This window comes from Oryctolagus cuniculus, chromosome 19 (genome assembly GCF_051225735.1).
Source record: "Oryctolagus cuniculus isolate XC-2025 breed Fujian yellow rabbit chromosome 19, ASM5122573v1, whole genome shotgun sequence".
Taxonomy (NCBI): Eukaryota; Metazoa; Chordata; class Mammalia; order Lagomorpha; family Leporidae; genus Oryctolagus; species Oryctolagus cuniculus.
The window spans coordinates 43,045,790-43,065,906 of NC_142885.1; the positions used below are offsets into that span (position 1 = coordinate 43,045,790).

At 51.2% G+C, this 20,117-nt stretch overlaps 1 protein-coding gene across 1 annotated transcript in view; it reads left to right on the forward strand.

The window, feature by feature from the left end:
- Positions 1 to 14,975, forward strand: part of LOC138847122 (uncharacterized) — a 31,659-nt gene extending 16,684 nt beyond the window's left edge. The window contains exons 8-10 of the mRNA XM_089320811.1: positions 13,509 to 13,570; positions 13,711 to 13,843; positions 14,618 to 14,975. Of these exons, the coding sequence (XP_089176937.1) occupies positions 13,509 to 13,570; positions 13,711 to 13,843; positions 14,618 to 14,975 (553 nt within the window). The remainder of the gene's footprint in view (positions 1 to 13,508; positions 13,571 to 13,710; positions 13,844 to 14,617) is intronic.
- The last annotated feature ends 5,142 nt before the right edge of the window (positions 14,976 to 20,117 follow it).

Genomic DNA, 20,117 nt, shown 5'->3' on the forward strand with positions numbered 1-20,117 from the left:
CCTGTTGCCCATCCTCTGCTGCTTGCTTGCTCCTCGTTCTCCTGGTCTCTAATAAAGTAGACCAAATAGGCAGCCTCTATGATGTCAGTCAAGGGGGTGCTCAACCCATCCCTGATTTTTGGAGATTTCTTTAATATCAGGGTGAGCTAAAAAACTGTGGTCATGGGCAAATTCTGACACTTAGTATTTTCCTGCGAGTTGAGACCACGCCCATGAGGAGAACTATGACCCTTTAGGTAAGATCCACTGTGGTGACCTGCTTGCATACTTTGAGGTCATCAGTGCAACTTCCTATCTATCCCTCAGTTTGGTTTAAAAGGGGAGTTCTGCCCATTTACCGCGTACACCGAAAAACCGATCTAGCTGTCACATCAGTTCATAGTTTAACCTCTTTTTCTGGCTATGCTGTTTGGGGGCCCTATACTGTGGCCAGGCATTATTACAGAAAAGGTCAGTCATCTCTTACATCAGGTCTGGGGATCAAACCGTACATCACAGTGGAGAGTCCTGCAGAACAGTAGTAACTTCCCTTCTGGAAGAGAAAAGAGGAGAAGTGAGGCAGCGAGTCGGGTCTCTAGCCTGACTTCCTGGGCTTTCAGATTTAACTGGCATTTGACCAGTGCTTACTGCATAGCCTGACTTAGAGAGGAGAAATGGTGGCAGAGGTCTCTGCCATCCCTTGGCTTCTGGATATTTACCATGTAGCCAGTGGGCTATGGGCCTGGGTTTCCAGGTTTAACTAGTCTTACCGTGTAACCCATAAGTTTAGGTTTTGGGCTTCCGGGCTTTCACCGTGTAGCTGTGGACACTAGAGTTTTCTTGGGCTCCTGGAACCCAGTGCTCTAGCATCTGCCGCATAACCATCCCCTGTTGGCTCTAAGTCTCTTTTGGAACACTTTCTCCCTTTTGGCTAGACCTCTGTTTGATCCACATTTGAACTAGCAATGCCTGGTTGTTCAACGTTAGCTGGACGGAGACTATCTCAGTCCCTCTTTAAAGGATCTGGCTTCTGAGCCAGAGACTGGAGCAGCTAGAAAGAAACACATTTATTGTCGCTCCCCCTCTTCACGGAGGAACGACACAGGACCCCGCGCTGTTCTCTTGTCTGCTCGGCCCTCCCCGGGTTTGCTGCCATCCCTCTACCTCCATTGAGGGGCGGGCCCCCCTGCCACTTTCCCCACTTCTGTGGGGGAGCGGCACACCGCTGGCCAGCTCGGGGGCTGCTCAGATGTTCCTCAGGTGTTCCTGGTGCATGTTGGCTCTCTCCTCCTTTATAGTCCTCTTCCACCAATCCCAACTCTGCTACCCACACGCCGAGTACGCTGCTCTCCTCCAATCAGGAGCAGGATCAGCTCCTGCAGGTTATTGGTCGAACAGGAGGCAGCTGTGTAAAAGTTGTTTACTCCTCTCCCAGCGCCATATTGTGGGAGAGCAGATGCATAGAATAAGTCTTAATTCCAGTAACTTAGTCTAGTCCAAGTTGCTCCCCACAATTTATAACTGAAGTTTAGCATCATTTCACATCTTGGCACCACTTTTAATCTAAACAGCCTGATTGGTTATTATCTCTGCAAGATGAGAGATCTATCTTTTGACATCTCCAGGGGCCCCTCTGGAGATACCACAAGTCCAGAGAATTTAGAACTTTGATTTTCAGAAAGTCTGTTAAAGGTGCCAAGAGAACTTAGAGTATCTGGTCAAAATAGAATTCCTTAATTCCTGAAATGACAGCCATTCATTAGTCAGGGTGATTTTAACACTTTTAGACCAGACCTGATCATAATGATATGTAACAATGCTTTTCATCAATCTGAACTTAACAGAGAAGGTAGAGTACACAATAGATTACTTTGGCAGAACATGAATTCTAGGTCTCTTGTTGTCGAATAAACCAGAAATAAAAAAAACCTTGAACATAAGAGTTAGCACACAAAGTCATCACATAACTCAGAATTTTTTAACAGAGTCAAAAAGAGCTTACACGACCTAACTTTAGAAATGGCAGAGCAACCGATTAAGCAGACATTGTTAAAAAGAGACGTTACAGTTTTTGCAAAAACAGATTTAAGATTTACGATTGAAACCATTTCCAGATATTTACCAACATTAGTGCACATTTTTTAAAAACCCCATTGTTATAACAGAAGATCAGACTTCAACTTTAGGTCAGTGTAATTTTGGCATTAGCACTCAACTTAAAGAAAACTCGTAAACAATATTTTAAAATCGTAAACATTTGAAAACTTTTCATGACTTGCTCACACCTTCTGAAACTTTACACCGGTAGTTACTTTTACATAGTCTTGAATTGTCATGTATGGACAACCTTTGAGAATACATGCTAACAAACTCAGTCTCTCTTATCGAATTTGAGATGCTAAAAGTACACGTAATACATTTTCCCAAGTTTTACTTAGCACCGATGCCTAGATGACTTAAAACACTGAGTTATTAATGACTACCACACCATTATCTGAATTAAAGTCAAAACTCCATTTCCCATGCCTTTAAGTAACATAAGGGTAACACCTGAGCAGCAACAGGGACACTAGTGCATGTTTACAACTTTGAAAAGAAACAAGTTTAAAGCATATCAAGGACATGTAAAACTGAGCAAGGGAGCCACCGGGCAAACCCAAGGGCTTGTGCATTAACTCAATTCTCTGAACCAAACTGTACTGGCTTACTTTAGTTAACGACATAAAGGCCTGTATACACAGAATTTACTCTCATTTTCATAAGACCACTCTAGCTGGAAAGCAAAAACATGAATACAGCATAGGTCTGACACTGTTTACAACATTTTAATACATTTCACATAACCTGAATTGACTCAAGCAGCTGTTACTTTAACAAATTTTAGAGTCTCATCCTTTGAGAGTTCCAGGGATCCGACTGGAAGCCCAAAGTTGGAAGACTCGGTTTAGATTTTTTTTCTTTTTTTTTGACAGGCAGAGTGGACAGTGAGAGAGAGAGACAGAGAGAAAGGTCTTCCTTTTGCCGTTGGTTCACCCTCCAATGGCCGCCGCGGCCGGCACACTGCACTGATCCGATGGCAGGAGCCAGGTGCTTCTCCTGGTCTCCCATGGGGTGCAGGGCCCAAGCACCTGGGCCATCCTCCACTGCACTCCCGGGCCACAGCAGAGAGCTGGCCTGGAAGAGGGGCAACCGGGACACCCGGTGTGCCGGCGCCGCAAGGCGCAAGGCGGAGGATTAGCCTAGTGAGCCAGGGCGCCAGCCTTTGGTTTAGAATTTAAGCTGTCAGAGTCAAACAGTTTAACGTAAACAACTTCCCGTTGCAGTTTTCCCAATCAAGACTCATAATGGCAATAAAACGCGAAAACTTCAAGACAGGTGAACGCTCTCAGATAAGTCAGGGACAGCAGCACAGAAAAGAACTCGTCATCAGCGTATGAGCCCATTGCTTAGGCGTCCATAACTGCAAAGAGAAAAACCCATCAGGTTGGAAAGGTTGATGGATTAAGGGTCTCGCTCCCTTAGGTGAGGCCAGCAGTGGTACTGAATTGGAACTTCCTCCCGGGGAGGAAAAAAGCTGCCCTGGGGGCGCGCTCCCTAGAGATATCTGGCTATGCCTGCCTGGGTGCGGCAGGCCACGAGGACTGGAATAAAGTGCAGAGAAAGGCTGTGGTCCCCCATTTACAGGGAAGACTGCGCACACTGGGGCCTGGCAGGACTAGCCGTGGGGTTGGGTAGGTGCGCCATTTTACCAAGAGTGCTGGGAACCTCCTATAATTCAACCAAAGCCAGATCAATTAGGACTACTGCAGACACTCAGTCAATTACAACAGATAGTAAACTTTAGCTCTTTTCCAGATTTAGTCCTCAGGCAATCAAAGCTTAGCAACAGGAATAGTTCACAAAAACTTTAAGACGCACCAGAGCTACCATAAGCTGCAAAGACGGAAAACCTTCTACCAGGTTGGAAAGGGTTAACAGGTAACAGCTTTTCCCTTAGGTGGAGAGACCTGTGGAATTTCCCTCTCCCTTTCTCCTGGCCAGTGGTATAGGAATGGAGATGAGGAGAGCAAAAGAGTGGGGGAAGGAGCCCCCGGGAGGAGGAGGAAGGCAGAAAGCAATGGAGGACAAGATGTGCCCTCACCTTCCGCTATGAATCTCAGCTGGAGGAGATCATAGGGAAAGGCCCTCCTGTCTGGGGGCTGAGTGGGGTTCGAAACCTCCTATCGCTCAAGGTTACTCACTACCTAGTTGTCTGAGTTTACCTGGAGGGCCAATATTAGCCTCGACCGAAGCTAAGCCCTGCTCGCGTAGCAGTAGGCAGCGTGACCAGGCGTCCCTCCGAGAGAGACCTGGTCCTCGGGTCGCAGTCCGGCTGCCGGGAAGCTGAAGAGAGCTCAGGAGGTCTCCAGGCTCCCAGCCAACTGCCCTTCCTAATTTCCCTCCCATTCCTTACAATCCCTCTGGAGTTTCGGCCGTAGCTAAGCCGTGTCCGGGGGGACTCCGCATTCTCGGAGAGCTGAGGGGTGCCGGACACTCAATGGTCACTTCCACAGATCCGTTCCCGCTTGAGGGAAGGAATACTGACCTCCGATGTCCTCAAAATCCCTTCGTGGTTGCCAAAAATGTTACCGGAGAAATTGCAGGGTTCTTGTCTTCGCGCAAGAAAGAATTCAGGCGTGAGACAGAGAGTAGTGGGAGGTAAAAGTAGCAAAGTTTATTAGGGAAGGGACATCCGTAAGAACGGATGGGCACCTCTCCAGACAGGACCTGAGAGAGAGTGCCCAGTCGCTCGGACTCGGGGGGGGGGGGAAGGGGGGGGGGAAGGAGCGAGGTTACATAGTTGAGTGCAGAGATTATGCCTGGCCAGACCAGGCAGGCGACTCAGCAGAGAGGCAGAGGGCTGAGCACGCAGTCGGGTTGGGGCCTGGGGTTTTTAAGGAGATGGGTCTTGCTTCCCCACCTCTGTTCCCCTTGGAACAAAGGGCTTTTTGGATGTAAATAGAAAAACTTCTACCTGAGTTTTCTCTTGAAGGTCTGAAACAAAGGACTTTATGGATGCAAATATTATCAGCCAGGAGGAAGGGTGGGCAGGACCCCCTAGAGAATGGGGATCTGGAGCAGGGTGTTTGAAATGCAGATACTGGGCTGCACCTGAGAGATATCAGGTGGAAGGGGTCAGGCAGGGCAGGATGTGAATACCGGGCTGCCCCTGAAACACCATCAGGATGACTTTGAGATGCAGCATATGCTGGTCATAGAGGTCTTCTCTTTAGGCCTTTATGTCGCACACACATAAGCTCATAACTGACTTCCTACCTAACAGCCACATTGCCACCATTCCAGAAGGATCTTTTGTACAACACTTCCGGTCCAAGGGTCACCCCATTGGTGTCTCCTGGAAGCACACTGCAGTGCAGTCGCAGGCTCCCCAAGACTGCAGAGTTGGAACGTTTAGCTCATCAGGCAACTCAGCTGAAATGCAGGGCACTGGCCCCCTGTTCTCAGCATCGGGAGCCCCCCGGGAGCTTTTAGGAGTGCCAGATGGCTTGGCTGAGCCGCCATCTGTGGGACCATGGCCAAACGTCTGTAAGTCAGAGTACCCCCGGTTGGAAGGGCATGGCAACACAGGGAGGTTTGCTCAGCCTTGACCGGCACCATCCTGGAGGGCAGAGCGTGGCACACGGTGTGTCCTGCAGTGTACCAGGGCCCGGTCAGGTGCCAAGACAGGGGACAGGGCTGCAGGGTCGGGGAGGGGAGAGCTGCCCCTCATCCTTCATGCAATACACATTGATGGGCAACCTTGTGCTAAACTATTCTTTAAAAAACAAAGATTTATTTTGTTTGTTTGAAGGAGTCACAGAGAGAGGTAGACAGAGAGATCTTCCATTCGCTGGTTCACTCCTCAGATGGCAGCTTTACCCACCATGTCATGGTGTCAGCCCCCAAAACCCAACTTTCCAGACTTAACTTTATTACATGTGCCCTAATCTCACAATGAGACAAAGCCATAGCTCCCTGACTGACCTATGTATGTACTTATTTATCCATTCATCTGACCATCCACCCATCCATCCATCTGTCCATTGGTCCATCCGTCTGTCTGTCCTGGGCCACCTGTCTGTGCGTCCATCTGTCTGTCCAGAGTCCTGTGACTACATCCCTGTGTTAGCTGCAGCGTCATTCACAATAACCAAGCTTTTAAATCAACCTGAACGCCCATTGGCAGATGAACGGAGAGAGAAAAACATGGTGTTTCTACACAGTGAGATCCTGTTCACCCACGAAAAGAAGGAAGTCCTGGCCCTCGAGACATCCAGGACGAACAAACCTGGAGGACAGTGTGGCCAGACACAGAAGCACAAACACCCAGGGCCTCACTCACTCAGATGGGGGAATCTCAAAAATGCTGACATCATAGTGGTCAGTTGTAGAACAGTGGTTGGGAGAGATGGGGGAGGGGTGGAAGAGGGAGGTGAGGGGGAGGATGCCAGCAGCTACAAAGGGACACTAAGAGAAGAGGGGTGTGGCCTGGTAGGGTGACCTGGTTAACAAGAAGGTGTTGGATATTACAGCTGGAAGAAGGTTTGAGTGCTTCCACCAGGGAGTGATAATAAATCTATGAGGTGATACGCTAACCACTCTCATTCGATCCACATACGGTGCATACATATATTGAAACACCAAAAAGTGCCCCATAAATATGTACTCAAAGAGAGTCTGTTTATTACTTTCTTGCAAGATGTGTTGATTTAAAAGGCAGAGTGGCCAGAGGGAGGAAGAGAGAGAGAGTGATCATCCATCCTCTGGTTCATCCCCCTACATGGCCGCAACAGCTGGGCCTGGGGCCAGGCTGAAGCCAGGAGCCAGGAATTCCATCTGGGGCTCCCATGTGGGCCACAGGGGCCCGAGCACTTGGGCCATCCTCTGCTGCCTTCCTAGGTGCATTAGCAGGGGGCTGGATTGGAAGCAGAACAGCAGGGAGAGTCCATGTTGTGAATCCAGTGCTTTGGCTCTCTACCAGGTGCTGGGATCCACAGCCTTGGCCCTTGACGTTGGAACACCTTCTGTCTGGTTCACTTTGACTATTCCAACAGGGCTCAGCTGAAGCATCATCCCCGTGGAAACCTGGGATCTCTGCAGACGGACAGATGGAATTGTTTCAGGAGGGGGGGTACAGAAGGCACACCTCCCAGGGGGGAGCCATGCTGTCTCTTCACCCAGTGTTCACCCAGCGATTCCCAAAGAATGACTTCACTTCTGGGCTGGGTTTCAAGGACAATGATCAGGCAATACCCAGGATGGGTTGGCCTAGATTTCTAGATGCGACAGCCAAGCCAAGCTCACCGGCAGATTCAGCGTGCTCAAGGCGAGCTGAAATTCTCAAGAAGAGAAGCCAGTGGGGGTCAGAGTGTGGAAGTGTGTGTTCCCACATCTGTGTGTGCTGGCCCCAGCAGATGATGAGTTAAAGTCCTCGAGCCCCTGCCCCCCATGGGGGGAGACCCAGATTGAATTCCTAGCTTCCAGGGCCGGCACTGTGGCCTACTAGTGCAGCGATATTAGGCGCACGAGGCAATCCAAAGATGGCGCCCAAAGGAAGTAAGGTGGGTGGAACCCGAGGTTGTTTACCACCAAAGCTGATTGGCCGTGCAGCATCAGGAGAGATGACAACGACTGATGACAAGTCTACAGACATATGGCTGGTTCCGTAAAAAATCGCCCCATAAAATGACCTTTTAAGCAATTGGTTGGTCCTTATGCTCTGACCCAATAATCGTGCAGTTTTGTGCTTTAAAAGGTTTTACTACGCGTGCAATAAACGAGTTCCTGCTTGACTCGACTTCCCGCTGCGTCCGATTGTCTCCGGGATCGGGAGGCTGGGGAACGGGTGAGTGGCGCACTTGCCTTTCCTGGGACCCAGTCCATCCGCGTTTGGGTGGACTCAGACCCTGCACACTAGGTTAAGCCTCTGCCTGCAGTGCTGACATCCCATATAGGTACCAGTTCAAGTCCCGTCTGCTCCCCTTCCAATCCAGCTCCCTGCTAATGGCCTGGGAAAGCAGTGGAAGATGGCCCAAGTGTCTGGGCACCTGCACCCATGTGGGAGACCCAGAAGAAGCTCCTGGCTCCTGGCTTCAGCTCAGCCCAGCTTCAGCCATTCTGGTTACTTGGGGAGAGAACTATTGGATGGAAGAACTTTCTCTCTTCCTGGCTCCCAGCTTCAGCCTGGTCCAGCCCAGCTGTTGCAAGAAGGTGTCAGAGTCGACCACCCGAAAAATGTCACCAAGAGACACGTCTCTTATGCAAACAGCACGGGGAAGTTTTATTGATTATCCAGCATGCTGGGGCTGTCTGATCATCATGAACAGAGCAGCCCCGAATAACCAAAGGTTAGGGTTTATAAAGGCAAAAACCGCAAAACCGGGAGAGGGGGGGAAAATACACAGTTGCTAAGCGGTTGCTAATATCTTACAATCAGCAATTATGATTTGAAGACATAGACAAATCACATCTTCATTATTAGCCCAGGTAACCCAGGTGCAACCTTTCTACTTTTAAGCTTGAGCAATCATGCTAGGGGGTTTTTGTGCGTTGCCAAGGGTGATGTAGTGCACTGCTATTGTCCGACTAGTTGAGATCATAGTTTCAGACCAGAGTCTCACGGTGGGGGGGGGGTGCTTTCCCAGAATGCAGTCTCAAGGGCTCCAAAATGGAGTCCCTACTGTCAAGGTGCTACTTTACTCTGTCTTATTTTCACAGCTGCACCAGGAAGGTTTAAACCTGTAAGCTTGGGCCGGTGCCGCGGCTCACTAGGCTAATCCTCCGCCTAGCGGCGCCGGCACACCGGGTTCTAGTCCCGGTCGGGGCGCCGGATTCTGTCCCGGTTGCCCCTCTTCCAGGCCAGCTCTCTGCTGTGGCCAGGGAGTGCAGTGGAGGATGGCCCAAGTGCTTGGGCCCTGCACCCCGTGGGAGACCAGGATAAGTACCTGGCTCCTGGCTTCGGATCAGCACGGTGCGCCAGCCGCAGTGCGCCAGCCGTGGCGGCCATTGGAGGGTGAACCAATGGCAAGGGAAGACCTTTCTCTCTGTCTCTCTCTCTCACTGTCCACTCTGCTTGTCAAAAATAAATAAATAAATAAAAAATTAAAAAAAAAAAACAAAAAACCTGTAAGCTTAAGCTTAACTTTTTACATCCGCACATACACAATTTTAACTCTTCAAAGGTAGGGAGTAAACCAGCAGATTGGAGCTCTCACTCCCTTTCTTTCTGCCTCTCAAATAAAGAACACATTAAAAAAAAAAAAAAAAGGCAAGACAAACATACATTGTCCGCGCTGAAGTGAATTTAGGACATTTTGGCTACCAATGAAACTATAACTCCAAGCCCCATTTACTGAGTATCTGTACGCCAGGACTCGACCGGCAGTCTTCATGGGGCCTGCTCTTAGGAAGTTAACTTAAGGAGGACGGACAAGCAAACAAGCCTCACAGACCAGCAATGAGAGCCGGCAGCCCGCGCAGCCCAAGCCCCTGCTGTTCTCAGCGTGTGTTCTCTGTGTGTGGAATTCTTGGGGAGGCTTCCAGAATAAGTCTCCCTGATGGGTGTGGGGAGAGGGGAGACGGGGGAGGGGGTGGACTCAGGCCTTTCTAGTCGGACAGCTTCATGGAGGGCATGGGAACCCCCAAGGTCACGGTTCTGGGCTATGTTGTCTAACCAGAGGCCCAGAGGAGGCTAGGCCCAGTGGACATGGTCCCCAAGGGACAGGAAGCTCAGTGAAAAATCTCCTGGTTTCTCCCTGAATGCCTCCACAATTGCTACTCTTGTTTTGTTTATTTTCTCTTTGTTTCCAGAACACAGGACAATCAAACACCCTAAGGCAGGGATCCCTATCTGTAGGAGTTGTCAGCATCAGCCTTATCCAGTTCCTCTACCCTGAATAAGGTGCTCTCCAAGTGGCCGTGGGGTGAATTCCTTCCATCAGGGGGCGCTGTCGTTGCTTTGTGTCAGGGAGAATTCCTCTAACAACCCCAGCAGATTTGGTTTATTTTCTCCATCAGGAGGCTTCATCCTTGGTAGATCACCTGAGTTCTGTTTTTTATTGCTTAATAAAATATCTGAGCCCGGGTCCTTTGTAAAGCAGAGGAGATTTCTCCAGCTCACGGTTTTGCAGCTGAAAATCCAAGACCTGGCAACCCCCCTGACTCCCCCCCTGGTGAGGGCCTTGGTCTGCATCTCGCCTTGGCATCATGGTGGGAGTGTGTGCAGGGGGAGAAGGCAGTCATGTGGGGATACAGAAAGCCAGAGAAACTCAGGAGCTGTGCTGTGTGTGTGGTTTTTTTTTTTTTTTTTTTTTTTTTTTTTTTTTTTTTTTGACAGGCAGAGTGGACAGTGAGAGAGACAGAGAGAAAGGTCTTCCTTTGCCGTTGGTTCACCCTCCAATGGCCGCCGCGGCCGGCGCACCGCACTGATCCGATGGCAGGAGCCAGGTGCTTATCCTGGTCTCTCATGGGGTGCAGGGCCCAACCACTTGGGCCATCCTCCACTGCACTCCCAGGCCACAGCAGAGAGCTGGCCTGGAAGAGGGCAACAGGGACAGAATCCGGCACCCCGACTGGGACTAGAACCCAGTGTGCTGGCGCTGCAAGGCGGAGGATTAGCTTAGTGAGCCGCGGCACCGGCCCTGTTTTTGTTTTTCTAACGTGAGGTGCAGAGAGAGAGAGAGAGAGAGAGAGAGAGAGAGAGAGAAACACTCTCATTCACTGGTTCACACACCCAAATGCTTGTAAAAGGATTTCGCACTCTGCCCTCAGAGCGTAGTGAGTTCCCAGGGTTTGTGCTGCCGTGGCGTCCAGGCTGCTCACCCCAGGAGCAGGGGCCCGGTTACCAGCCCTTCACCTGGTGGGACAGCTGGATGCAACCCACATGACTGACTCCACTGACCCCACTCCACACGGGCTGTGCACAGGGGCCGCGGTGCCCATCTGTCCTTCACAGCGTGGCCTCCAGGAACCATGCCTGCTGGAGCTAAACCTTCCAATTAGATCGCCCCACGGGAAACCTGCTTGGAGAATGCCCTGGCCCAATGACAGCTTTGGTCCTCTCTCTCTCTCTCTCTCTCTCTCTCTCGTTCTGCAGTCCCTCCCTGCTAACCTTCCCACTGGCCATACAAGTCATGTTACCTTCCCCCTCTGGAATCTTCAAGTATAATAATAAAAAAGCCCTTGTTTCTGTTATTTCATGCGTTTCCTTCAGCTGCCTCCTCCGTCTGACCCGACAGATGCCCCCTGGCCCCACGAACAGAAGCCTTGTCCTGCTTGAGGCTCTCCCGGGGAGTGGCTGTCTTGGCTGATGGCCACTCTCCAAAAACAGACTTCCAGACCACGATAGCGGGCGAAGCTGGTGGACATTCAAATCTGCCACCCACCCCAGGCCAGCCTGTTTCCTGTTAGTAAATACGGGACGACACCTGTGTCATGTTATTTTAGGGGATGAAATGACATACAATAATATGACTGGGCAATTCTCGGAGACAGGTGTTTGATTGTCCTGTGTTCTGGAAACAAAGAGAAAATAAACTAAACAAGAGTAGCAATTCTGGAGACGCCAGACAAGAGGACTCGGGGCTTGAGGTGGCGAGAGATCCACCCTCAGAGGGCCGAATGAGTCTGACACCCACTCCGAGGTTCCAGACCCAAGGGTGGGCTACGGCTCCAGGATCTTTCTGCCATGGTGTCTGAGAGTCCAGGGCAGGGGGGCACCTAAAGCCCAGCCCCACCCTGCCCCAAGGAGGACCTGCACCCCCTCAGCGCCTCAGCTTGCCTCATGCTCCCTGGAAGGACATCTCTTGGGAGGGGGGCAACTTGCAGCCCAAGTCACCCTTCTCAGAGACAGAGATGGTTTGAGAAGCGGCTGGCAGGTTGAGGCTGGCTGGCTGGCTAGACTTGCTAATGTACAAGATAGTCCCCATGATGTGATAGAATCCATAAAGTGGTATATGGTTGTACGGGCGTTTGCCATGCCATTCTTTAAACTTTACTGCCTGCTTGGGGTGTTTTTGCCTTTTTTATTTTTTGTATCAAAATATCAGAAAAGAGAGGGAAAAATTCTTTTTTTTTAAAGATTTATTTATTTGAAGGTCAGAGTTACACAGAGAAGAAGAGGCAGAGAAAGAGAGAGAGAGAGAGAGAGAGAGAGAGAGACAGAGAGAGAGAGGTCTTCCATGTGATGGTTCACTCTCCAGATGGGGGAACATCCATAGCAATCCATCGGATCGGCTCAGTTCTGGCCATTGCGGCCATGTGGGGAGTGAACCAGTGGATGAAGACTTCTCTGTCTCTCTCTCTCTCTCTCTCCCTTGCCACACTGAATAAATAAAATAAATTAATCAAAAGCTTCTGGTGACCATGCCTCAAGCTTGTCCTGCCCCTCCTGGCCTTGGCACTCAGCCAAGTGGACCCCACCTTGTCATCCGTAAGCTTTACGAGAGGGACAGACCCTGCCCAACACCTGATGCCAAGAGGTTGACCTTGTTTGCTCAGGAGGTGAGCTTCACTTGATAAAGAGTAGGAGGGGCCGGCGCCCCAGCTCACTAGGCTAATCCTCCACCTAGCGGCGCCGGCACACTGGGTTCTAGTCCCGGTTTTCCCTCTTCCAGGCCAGCTCTCTGCTGTGGCCTGGGAGTGCAGTGGAGGAAGGCCCAAGTGCTTGGGCCCTGCACCCCATGGGAGACCAGGAGAAGCACCTGGCTCCTGCCTTGGGATCAGCGCCATTGGAGGGTGAACCAACGGCAAAGGAAAACATTTCTCTCTGTCTCTCTCTCACTGTCCACTCTGCCTGTCAAAAAAAAAAAAAAAAAAAAAAAAAAAAAAAAAAAAAGAGCAGGAGGGAGGGCTAGGAGCTGGTATAAAAGTTCTGGAAGGTTCTAAGGGGTTACCTTGCACCTGAAGCTCCCAGGTGAGAGGTGTTAGGGATTCCTGGGTCTGCCTTTGAGGGGGTGGGGATTCAGATCTGATCTGGTCTGGGGAAGGGGATGCCTGGATTGAGTGGCAGGGAGTGTTAGTGAAGTGGGCACCTGGGTTGAAGCTATCTTGGTGCAGAGATGTGTCAGCTGTCAGTTGAAGGACTAGGAACCTGGGACACTCAGGTGACTGGGAAAGGCCAGGCGTGTGTCGGTGGACAAAGAATCGTGACAAAGATCCCATCTGCTGGATCACTCCCCCACATGGCCGCAATGGCCAGAGCTGGGCCAATCTGAGCCAGGAGCCTGGAGCTTCCTCCAGGTCTCCCAAGGGGGTGCAGGGGCTCAAGTGCTTGGGCCATCTTCCACCGCCTTCCCAGGGCACTAGCAGAGAGCTGGACCTTGCTGGAGCAGACCAAGGAACACCAGGTCTGGAGGATGCACTGCAGGCTGTGGACAGTGCTGTGCACCTTGAGCCTGGGTCTGGCTAGGTGGGAGCTGAAGGGTCAGGCCACCCGGAGGCCAGAGGGAAAGGGGGAAACCTCCCCCTCTGCTCTCTTCTTCCCCCTGCAGCCTCACGATGTGGACCTTCATGCTCCTGGGCCTTCTCTGTGCATCGGCCTCTGCCAGTGCCAGTAAGTGAGCCGCTGGGACTCTGGGGGCGGGTGGCGGGAAGGGGCCCCTGCTTGGCTGGTGGCCAAGGCTTGCAGGGCCGCCCCTGAGCGGTGGGAACTGGGAGGTCCTTGCCTCCAAGCCCCCCTTTCTTTCACTGCAGTCCAGGCCAGGTCCTCCTCCTACAGTGGCGAGTACGGAAGGGGAGGAGGAGAGCCATTCTCCCACTCCGGCCTCCAGCTGGAAGGGCCCATCACAGCCCTCCGTGTCCGGGTCAACAGCTGCTATATTGTGGGGTAAGGCTCTTCCGCGTTCCTCAAGCTCTTACTAGCTCAGGAAGTGCTCTTTCACTCTGGGCCACCTGTGCCTCAACCAACAGGTCCCTAGTGAGGCAGGATATGGGGATAGCTGTGAGAGGACTCGGCTTCCAGAACCGTACCCTTTGGACTCCTCCCTCCCCAAATATGCCTGGTGGTGGCAAATCATTAATAACCACTAACTCTCAGGGGCCTGGAAGTCGACCAGCCCTGCCCACCCCGCCTTCTGCGGTTTAAATTTTCTTTCCAATATCCCTGCTGGGTGCCCTGCAACTTTGCTCAACGCCTCTCTTGAGCAGTCCCCACTCCATTGCTAGTCGGAAAATTCTATCACGTGCAGAGCCAAAGTGTGTCCCCTGATCCTGGATCTGCCTCCTGGGACAGCAGGGACAAGCCTCTTCCCTCTCCCACAAGGGAGCCACTCAGCTGTTAGAAAATCCCTTTGCTTCCACAAGTGCGGGAATGGGGGAGGGGCATCGTAGGAGGCTGGACTCCAAATTCAAGGCCTGCCATGTGCTGTGTGTGGGTGACTCTGGGCAAGCTGCCTTCCTTCTCTGCACCTGCTGTCAGCCAGGTCAGGAGCTGAAGTTCTTTGTGTGGTCCTCCAGGGCTCACCCGGCCTACACTTTTGGGGCAACTAGCAGGGACTGCTCATGCTAGTGTCCAGTTTGGAGGACTCCACGTGCAGGCCAAATGGTCCTGAACTCTGATGACCTAATCAGTGTCCCGTTCCTGCCCTCCTACCCGTCCCAGTCTCCAGGTGCGCTATGGCCAGGTGTGGAGCGACTACGTGGGTGGCAACCTGGGAGACCTGGAGGAGATCTTTCTGCACCCAGGGGAGTCAGTGATCGAGGTTTTTGGGTCATACGGTAACTATCTGAAGACCCTGGACTTTTTCACCAACTACGGTCGCATCCTATCCTTTGGGAGAGACACAGGCGTGAGCTTCAACGCTGTCCCCTTGGACATCGACGCCGTGCTCCGATTCATCAGTGGCCGAGCTGGCTTATTCATCAACGCCATTGGCCTGCACTGGGACACCATCCCAGAAACTGCCTCAGCGACTGCTGAGCCCGCCTCCTCCGTGGCAGGGCCCCGTGGTGGGGTGTGACAACTCCCTGATCACCATTCCCATACAAATGGCTCAATAAAAGGACATGGCTAAAGCTGGTGTGCATGTGGGTGTGTGCAGGCGGGACCCACTCTTGGAGGGCGGTGTGACTCTCAGCTCTGGCTACCTGCTGCTAAGAGTGGGAGCACGAGGGAGACAGGTGTTGAGAATCCTGGGCTCTTCCGTACGTCGCAAGGAGAGGAGACGCTGGTTTGAACCAACTCTTTTCGGGGTTAGCTCTTGAGAATGTCTGTCCAAACAGGAGTTCTGAAGGGAAGGCTCAGTGGGGGCACACCGCCGAGCCCCAGGTGAGCCTCTCTGGCGCCCTCCCCCCTGAGAAGGGGCTTCTCTGACCAAAGGCTGTCCCCTCTCCCTGGAGCTCAGCTGCAGGTGGGTGGCCTGCACCTCTGTCCTCCCATCTGTCCCAGATGCGATCTCCCTGCTGAAGTTTCGCCCCAGTTTGTGCTTAAGGACTCCACCCCATTCCCCAGGCCAGTTCTTCCTCGTCTTTACCCCTAACCTGGTGCTCTTGCTTAGCCCTCTGGGAACTGGCGCTCAGGCAGATGAGAAGCCCGTGGCTGAGACACACCCATGTCCCGTATTAGAGCGAGTGGGTTTCATTCCTGACTCCACCTTCCTGCTGACGTGGCTCCTGGGAGGCAGCAGGGACGGTTCAGGATGGGTCAAGTGCCACCCACACGGGAGAGCCGGTTGAGTTCTCCTCCAGCTTCTGCCCCCACTCCCACCTCTCTAACAAACAGAAAATAAAAACGGAGCCGGCGCCGTGGCTCATAGGCTAATGCTCCGCTTATGGCGCCGGCACACCGAGTTCTAGTCCCGGTTGGGGCGCTGGATTCTATACCGGTTGCCCCTCTTCCAGGCCAGCTCTCTGCTGTGGCCAGGGAGTACAATAGAGGATGGCCCAAGACCTTGGGCCCTGCACCCCATGGGAGACCAGGAGAAGTACCTGACTCCTGCCTTCGGATCAGTGTGGTGCGCCGACCGCAGTGCACCGGCCTCGGCTGCAATTGGGGGGTGAACCAATGGCAAAAGAAGACCTTTCTCTTTGTCTCTCTCCCTCACTGTCCACTCTGCCTGTCAAAAAAAAAGACAAAACAAAACAAAACAAAACAAACAAACAAACAAACAAAAACCGAAAACATGGTGCAAGGAGAAGCATCGAGATTACAGAAGTTATTGCGCCAAGGAGAAGAAATAGCCAGGATTTCCATGAACAGATGTCAGGCCACAAATCCCAGCCCTGCTTGGCCTGGTCCTGGAGCTGCTTGGCTTTGTCCAGGAAAAGTACGAATTTGGATTTGTACCTGTCCAGTCTGATTGACCCAGAGACAACATTCTTCCTAGAACATGGCACAGACACCCCCCAGAACAGCACTTAGCATGTCCAATTTCTTTCTTTCATAACCTTTTGTGACTTCCACACACCCTCTTCAACTTACTTGAAACATGCCATCATTTCCATTCCAGTCTAGAGTAAACTAGCCATCAGGATTCTTACAACCATGTCCTTTCCTTATTTAAAAAGCTCTTTCCTTTTTAACCCTTCTTGCCAAGAACACTCTTTCCTTCTAAACCTTACTTACCAAGCACACATTTTTATCCTTGTGATGTTTTCCATAGAGCCTGCTTGGCTCTTTCTACCTTACCAGAAGTCTGAGGTCTCCATGCAGAGTGAAGGTGCCTTACAAATCCCCTGTGTGATCTAGAGCTCTGGTTAAGGCAATCAGTTCTGCTAACTGAGCAAAAGTTCCTGGGGGCAGAGCACGCTTCAGTAACGTGCCATGCCGTAACTGTTGCATACCCTGAGAAGCAGGTCCTGTTTGACAAAGCTGCTTCCATCTATGAACCAAACTTCATGTGTGTTAGTCAGGGGGCTGTCTTTTAGGTCCCTTCTGCTGGCATAGATCAAGTCTATAGTCTCAGCAGAGGAGTGGAGGGGACCACTTTCCCCCTGGGTTAGAGTAGAGCAATGCCTTATTTTTACCTGAGGGTTTTTTAGAAGGAGGACCTGATATTTTAGTATTCTGCGATCTGTGAGCCAGTGAGAGCCCTTTTGCTCTAATAGAGAATTTATTTGGTGTGGGGTATAAAGGGCGATGTCTTGTCCCACTGTAATTCTAGATACCTCCTCTGTCAGCAAGGCAGCCGCTGCCATTGCCTTTAGGCAGTGAGGCTATCCTTGTGCAACCATGTCTAAGGTTTTAGAAAAGTAGCCCACAGGTTGCTTATGTTAGAGTCGACTGCCCGAAAAACGTCACCAAGAGACATCTCTTATACAAACAGCAAGGGGAAGCTTTATTGATTATCCAGCATGCTGGGGCTGTCTGATCATACATGAACAGAGCAGCCCCGAATAACCAAAGGTTAGGGTTTATAAAGGCAAAAACCGCAAAACCGGGAAGGGGAAGAGAATACACGGTTGTTAAGTGGTTGCTAAAGTCTTACAATCAGCAATTATGATCTTAAGACATAGACAAATTATATCTTTATTATTAGCCCAGGTAACCCAGGTGCAACCTTTTTACTTTTAAGCTTGAGCAATCATGCTAGGGGGTTTTTGTGCGTTGCCAAGGGTGATGTAGTGCACTGCTATTGTCCGACTAGTTGAGATCATAGTTTCAGACCAGAGTCTCACGGTGGGGGGGGGGGTGCTTTCCCAGAATGCAGTCTCAAGTGCTCCAAAATGGAGTCCCTACTGTCAAGGTGCTACTTCACTCTGTCTTATTTTCACGGCTGCACCAGGAAGGTTTAAACCTGTAAGCTTAAGCTTAACTTTTTACACCCGCACATATACAATTTTAACTCTTCACTTAACAGGTCCCAGATCCTGAGTTAACCCTCCTAAGGTGCCTCCCTGCCTCCCAGTGAAGTACAGCTGGGAGGGTCTCTCTGGGTTTGGCAGTGCTAGCACAGGGCTTTAGTCATAGCATCCTTTAGTTGAGCAAAGGCTGTGGTTTGCTCTTTCCCCCAAAGGAGGGGTCTCTGCTTTGGCTGCCTGTCGAGAGCCTGGTTTAGGAACTGTGCTGTTTTCCTGTATCTGGGAACCTGATAGAGAAAACTGGGACTGCCTGAAGTTTGCAGAAGTAGGAATTTGCTGCATGGCCCATATCCTCTCTGGGGCAGGTTTTCTCTCCCCAGGGGTGAGGATAAGGGTTAAATAATTAACACTCTAAGGGACTAGCAATGCTTTGTTTTCCTCTGGATACCCAGTAGCCAGTTTTGCTAGGAAGTTAAGCCAATGTACAAGACTAGAGTCTCAGGCTGGGAAAGGAGACAGACTAACAAATCATTTACATTTAACCATCTACATTATGGACTATTGTGCACCCCCCTTAAGAGATAGGCCCTTTAAGTCCTCAGTGAGGACCTGTCCAAATAGGTGCAGGACTATCTGAGTTAGCTGTTACTGAAAGCCCTGTGTTTAGGAACTGGCAGGGAGGGCTTTCTAAGCTTAATGCTATTGGATAGACTTTTAAGGCCTGGCTGGGTGTGTGAGGCCCAGACCTATCCATGGGGTGCTGGAAGAGAATTGCAAGAGATGCAAATCCCCTTTAAGGGAGGCCCCCTGCTGACTTGCATTACATGGCTGGACTAGGAGGAGAGCTGAATAGGAGGCTCATAGAAATAGGCAACTTGCATGTCACTGACCCTAGGCCATCCCCAATAGCAGTGGCTGGAGCTGGAAGCTGGGCGGAGGCTGGGCAGAGCCAAAGGCTTTTTTTTAGCTCAGGGCCACAGGGTCTGTGGTTCTGAACCAGGAGTCCTTCGACACCCAGGGCAGTTCCGTGTCCAGTGGCTGTGCTCTTGGCAGTGCTGACAGAAGGCATTTGCTGTTATGACAGCTGCTTGCCCAATGCCCTGGCTCCTCATATCAGCAACAGGTGCTGTTTGGGGTGCACTGGCCTTGCTGGGTCTCCTTGACGGCAGATCACTGTGTAAAGCAGCCATGGATTGGCCTGTTGCCCATCCTCTGCTGCTTGCTTGCTCCTCGTTCTCCTGGTCTCTAATAAAGTAGACCAAATAGGCAGCCTCTATGATGTCAGTCAAGGGGGTGCTCAACCCATCCCTGATTTTTGAAGATTTCTTTAATGTCAGGGTGAGCTAAAAAACTATGGTCATGGGCAAATTCTGACACTTAGTATTTTCCTGCGAGTTAAGACCGCGCCCATGAGGAGAACTATGACCCTTTAGGTAAGATCCACTGTGGTGACCTGCTTGCATACTTTGAGGTCATCAGTGCAACTTCCTATCTATCCCTCAGTTTGGTTTAAAAGGGGAGTTCTGCCCATTTACCGCGTACACCGAAAAATCGATCTAGCTGTCACATTAGTTCATAGTTTAACCTCTTTTTCTGGCTATGCTGTTTGGGGGCCCTATACTGTGGCCAGGCATTATTACAGAAAAGGTCAGTCATCCCTTACATCAGGTCTGGGGATCAAACCGTACATCACAGTGGAGAGTCCTGCAGAACAGTAGTAACTTCCCTTCTGGAAGAGAAAAGAGGAGAAGTGAGGCAGCGAGTCGGGTCTCTAGCCTGACTTCCTGGGCTTTCAGATTTAACTGGCATTTGACCAGTGCTTACTGCATAGCCTGACTTAGAGAGGAGAAATGGTGGCAGAGGTCTCTGCCATCCCTTGGCTTCTGGATATTTACCATGTAGCCAGTGGCCTATGGGCCTGGGTTTCCGGGTTTAACTAGTCTTACCGTGTAACCCATAAGTTTAGGTTTTGGGCTTCCGGGCTTTCACCGTGTAGCTGTGGACACTAGAGTTTTCTTGGGCTCCTGGAACCCAGTGCTCTAGCATCTGCCGCATAACCATCCCCTGTTGGCTCTAAGTCTCTTTTGGAACACTTTCTCCCTTTTGGCTAGACCTCTGTTTGATCCACATTTGAACTAGCAATGCCTGGTTGTTCAGTGTTAGCTGGACGGAGACTATGTCCGTCCCTCTTTAAAGGATCTGGCTTCTGAGCCAGAGACTGGAGCAGCTAGAAAGAAACACATTTATTGTCGCTCCCCCTCTTCGCGGAGGAACGACACAGGACCCCGCGCTGTTCTCTTGTCTGCTCGGCCCTCCCCGGGTTTGCTGCCGTCCCTCTACCTCCATTGAGGGGAGGCCCCCCT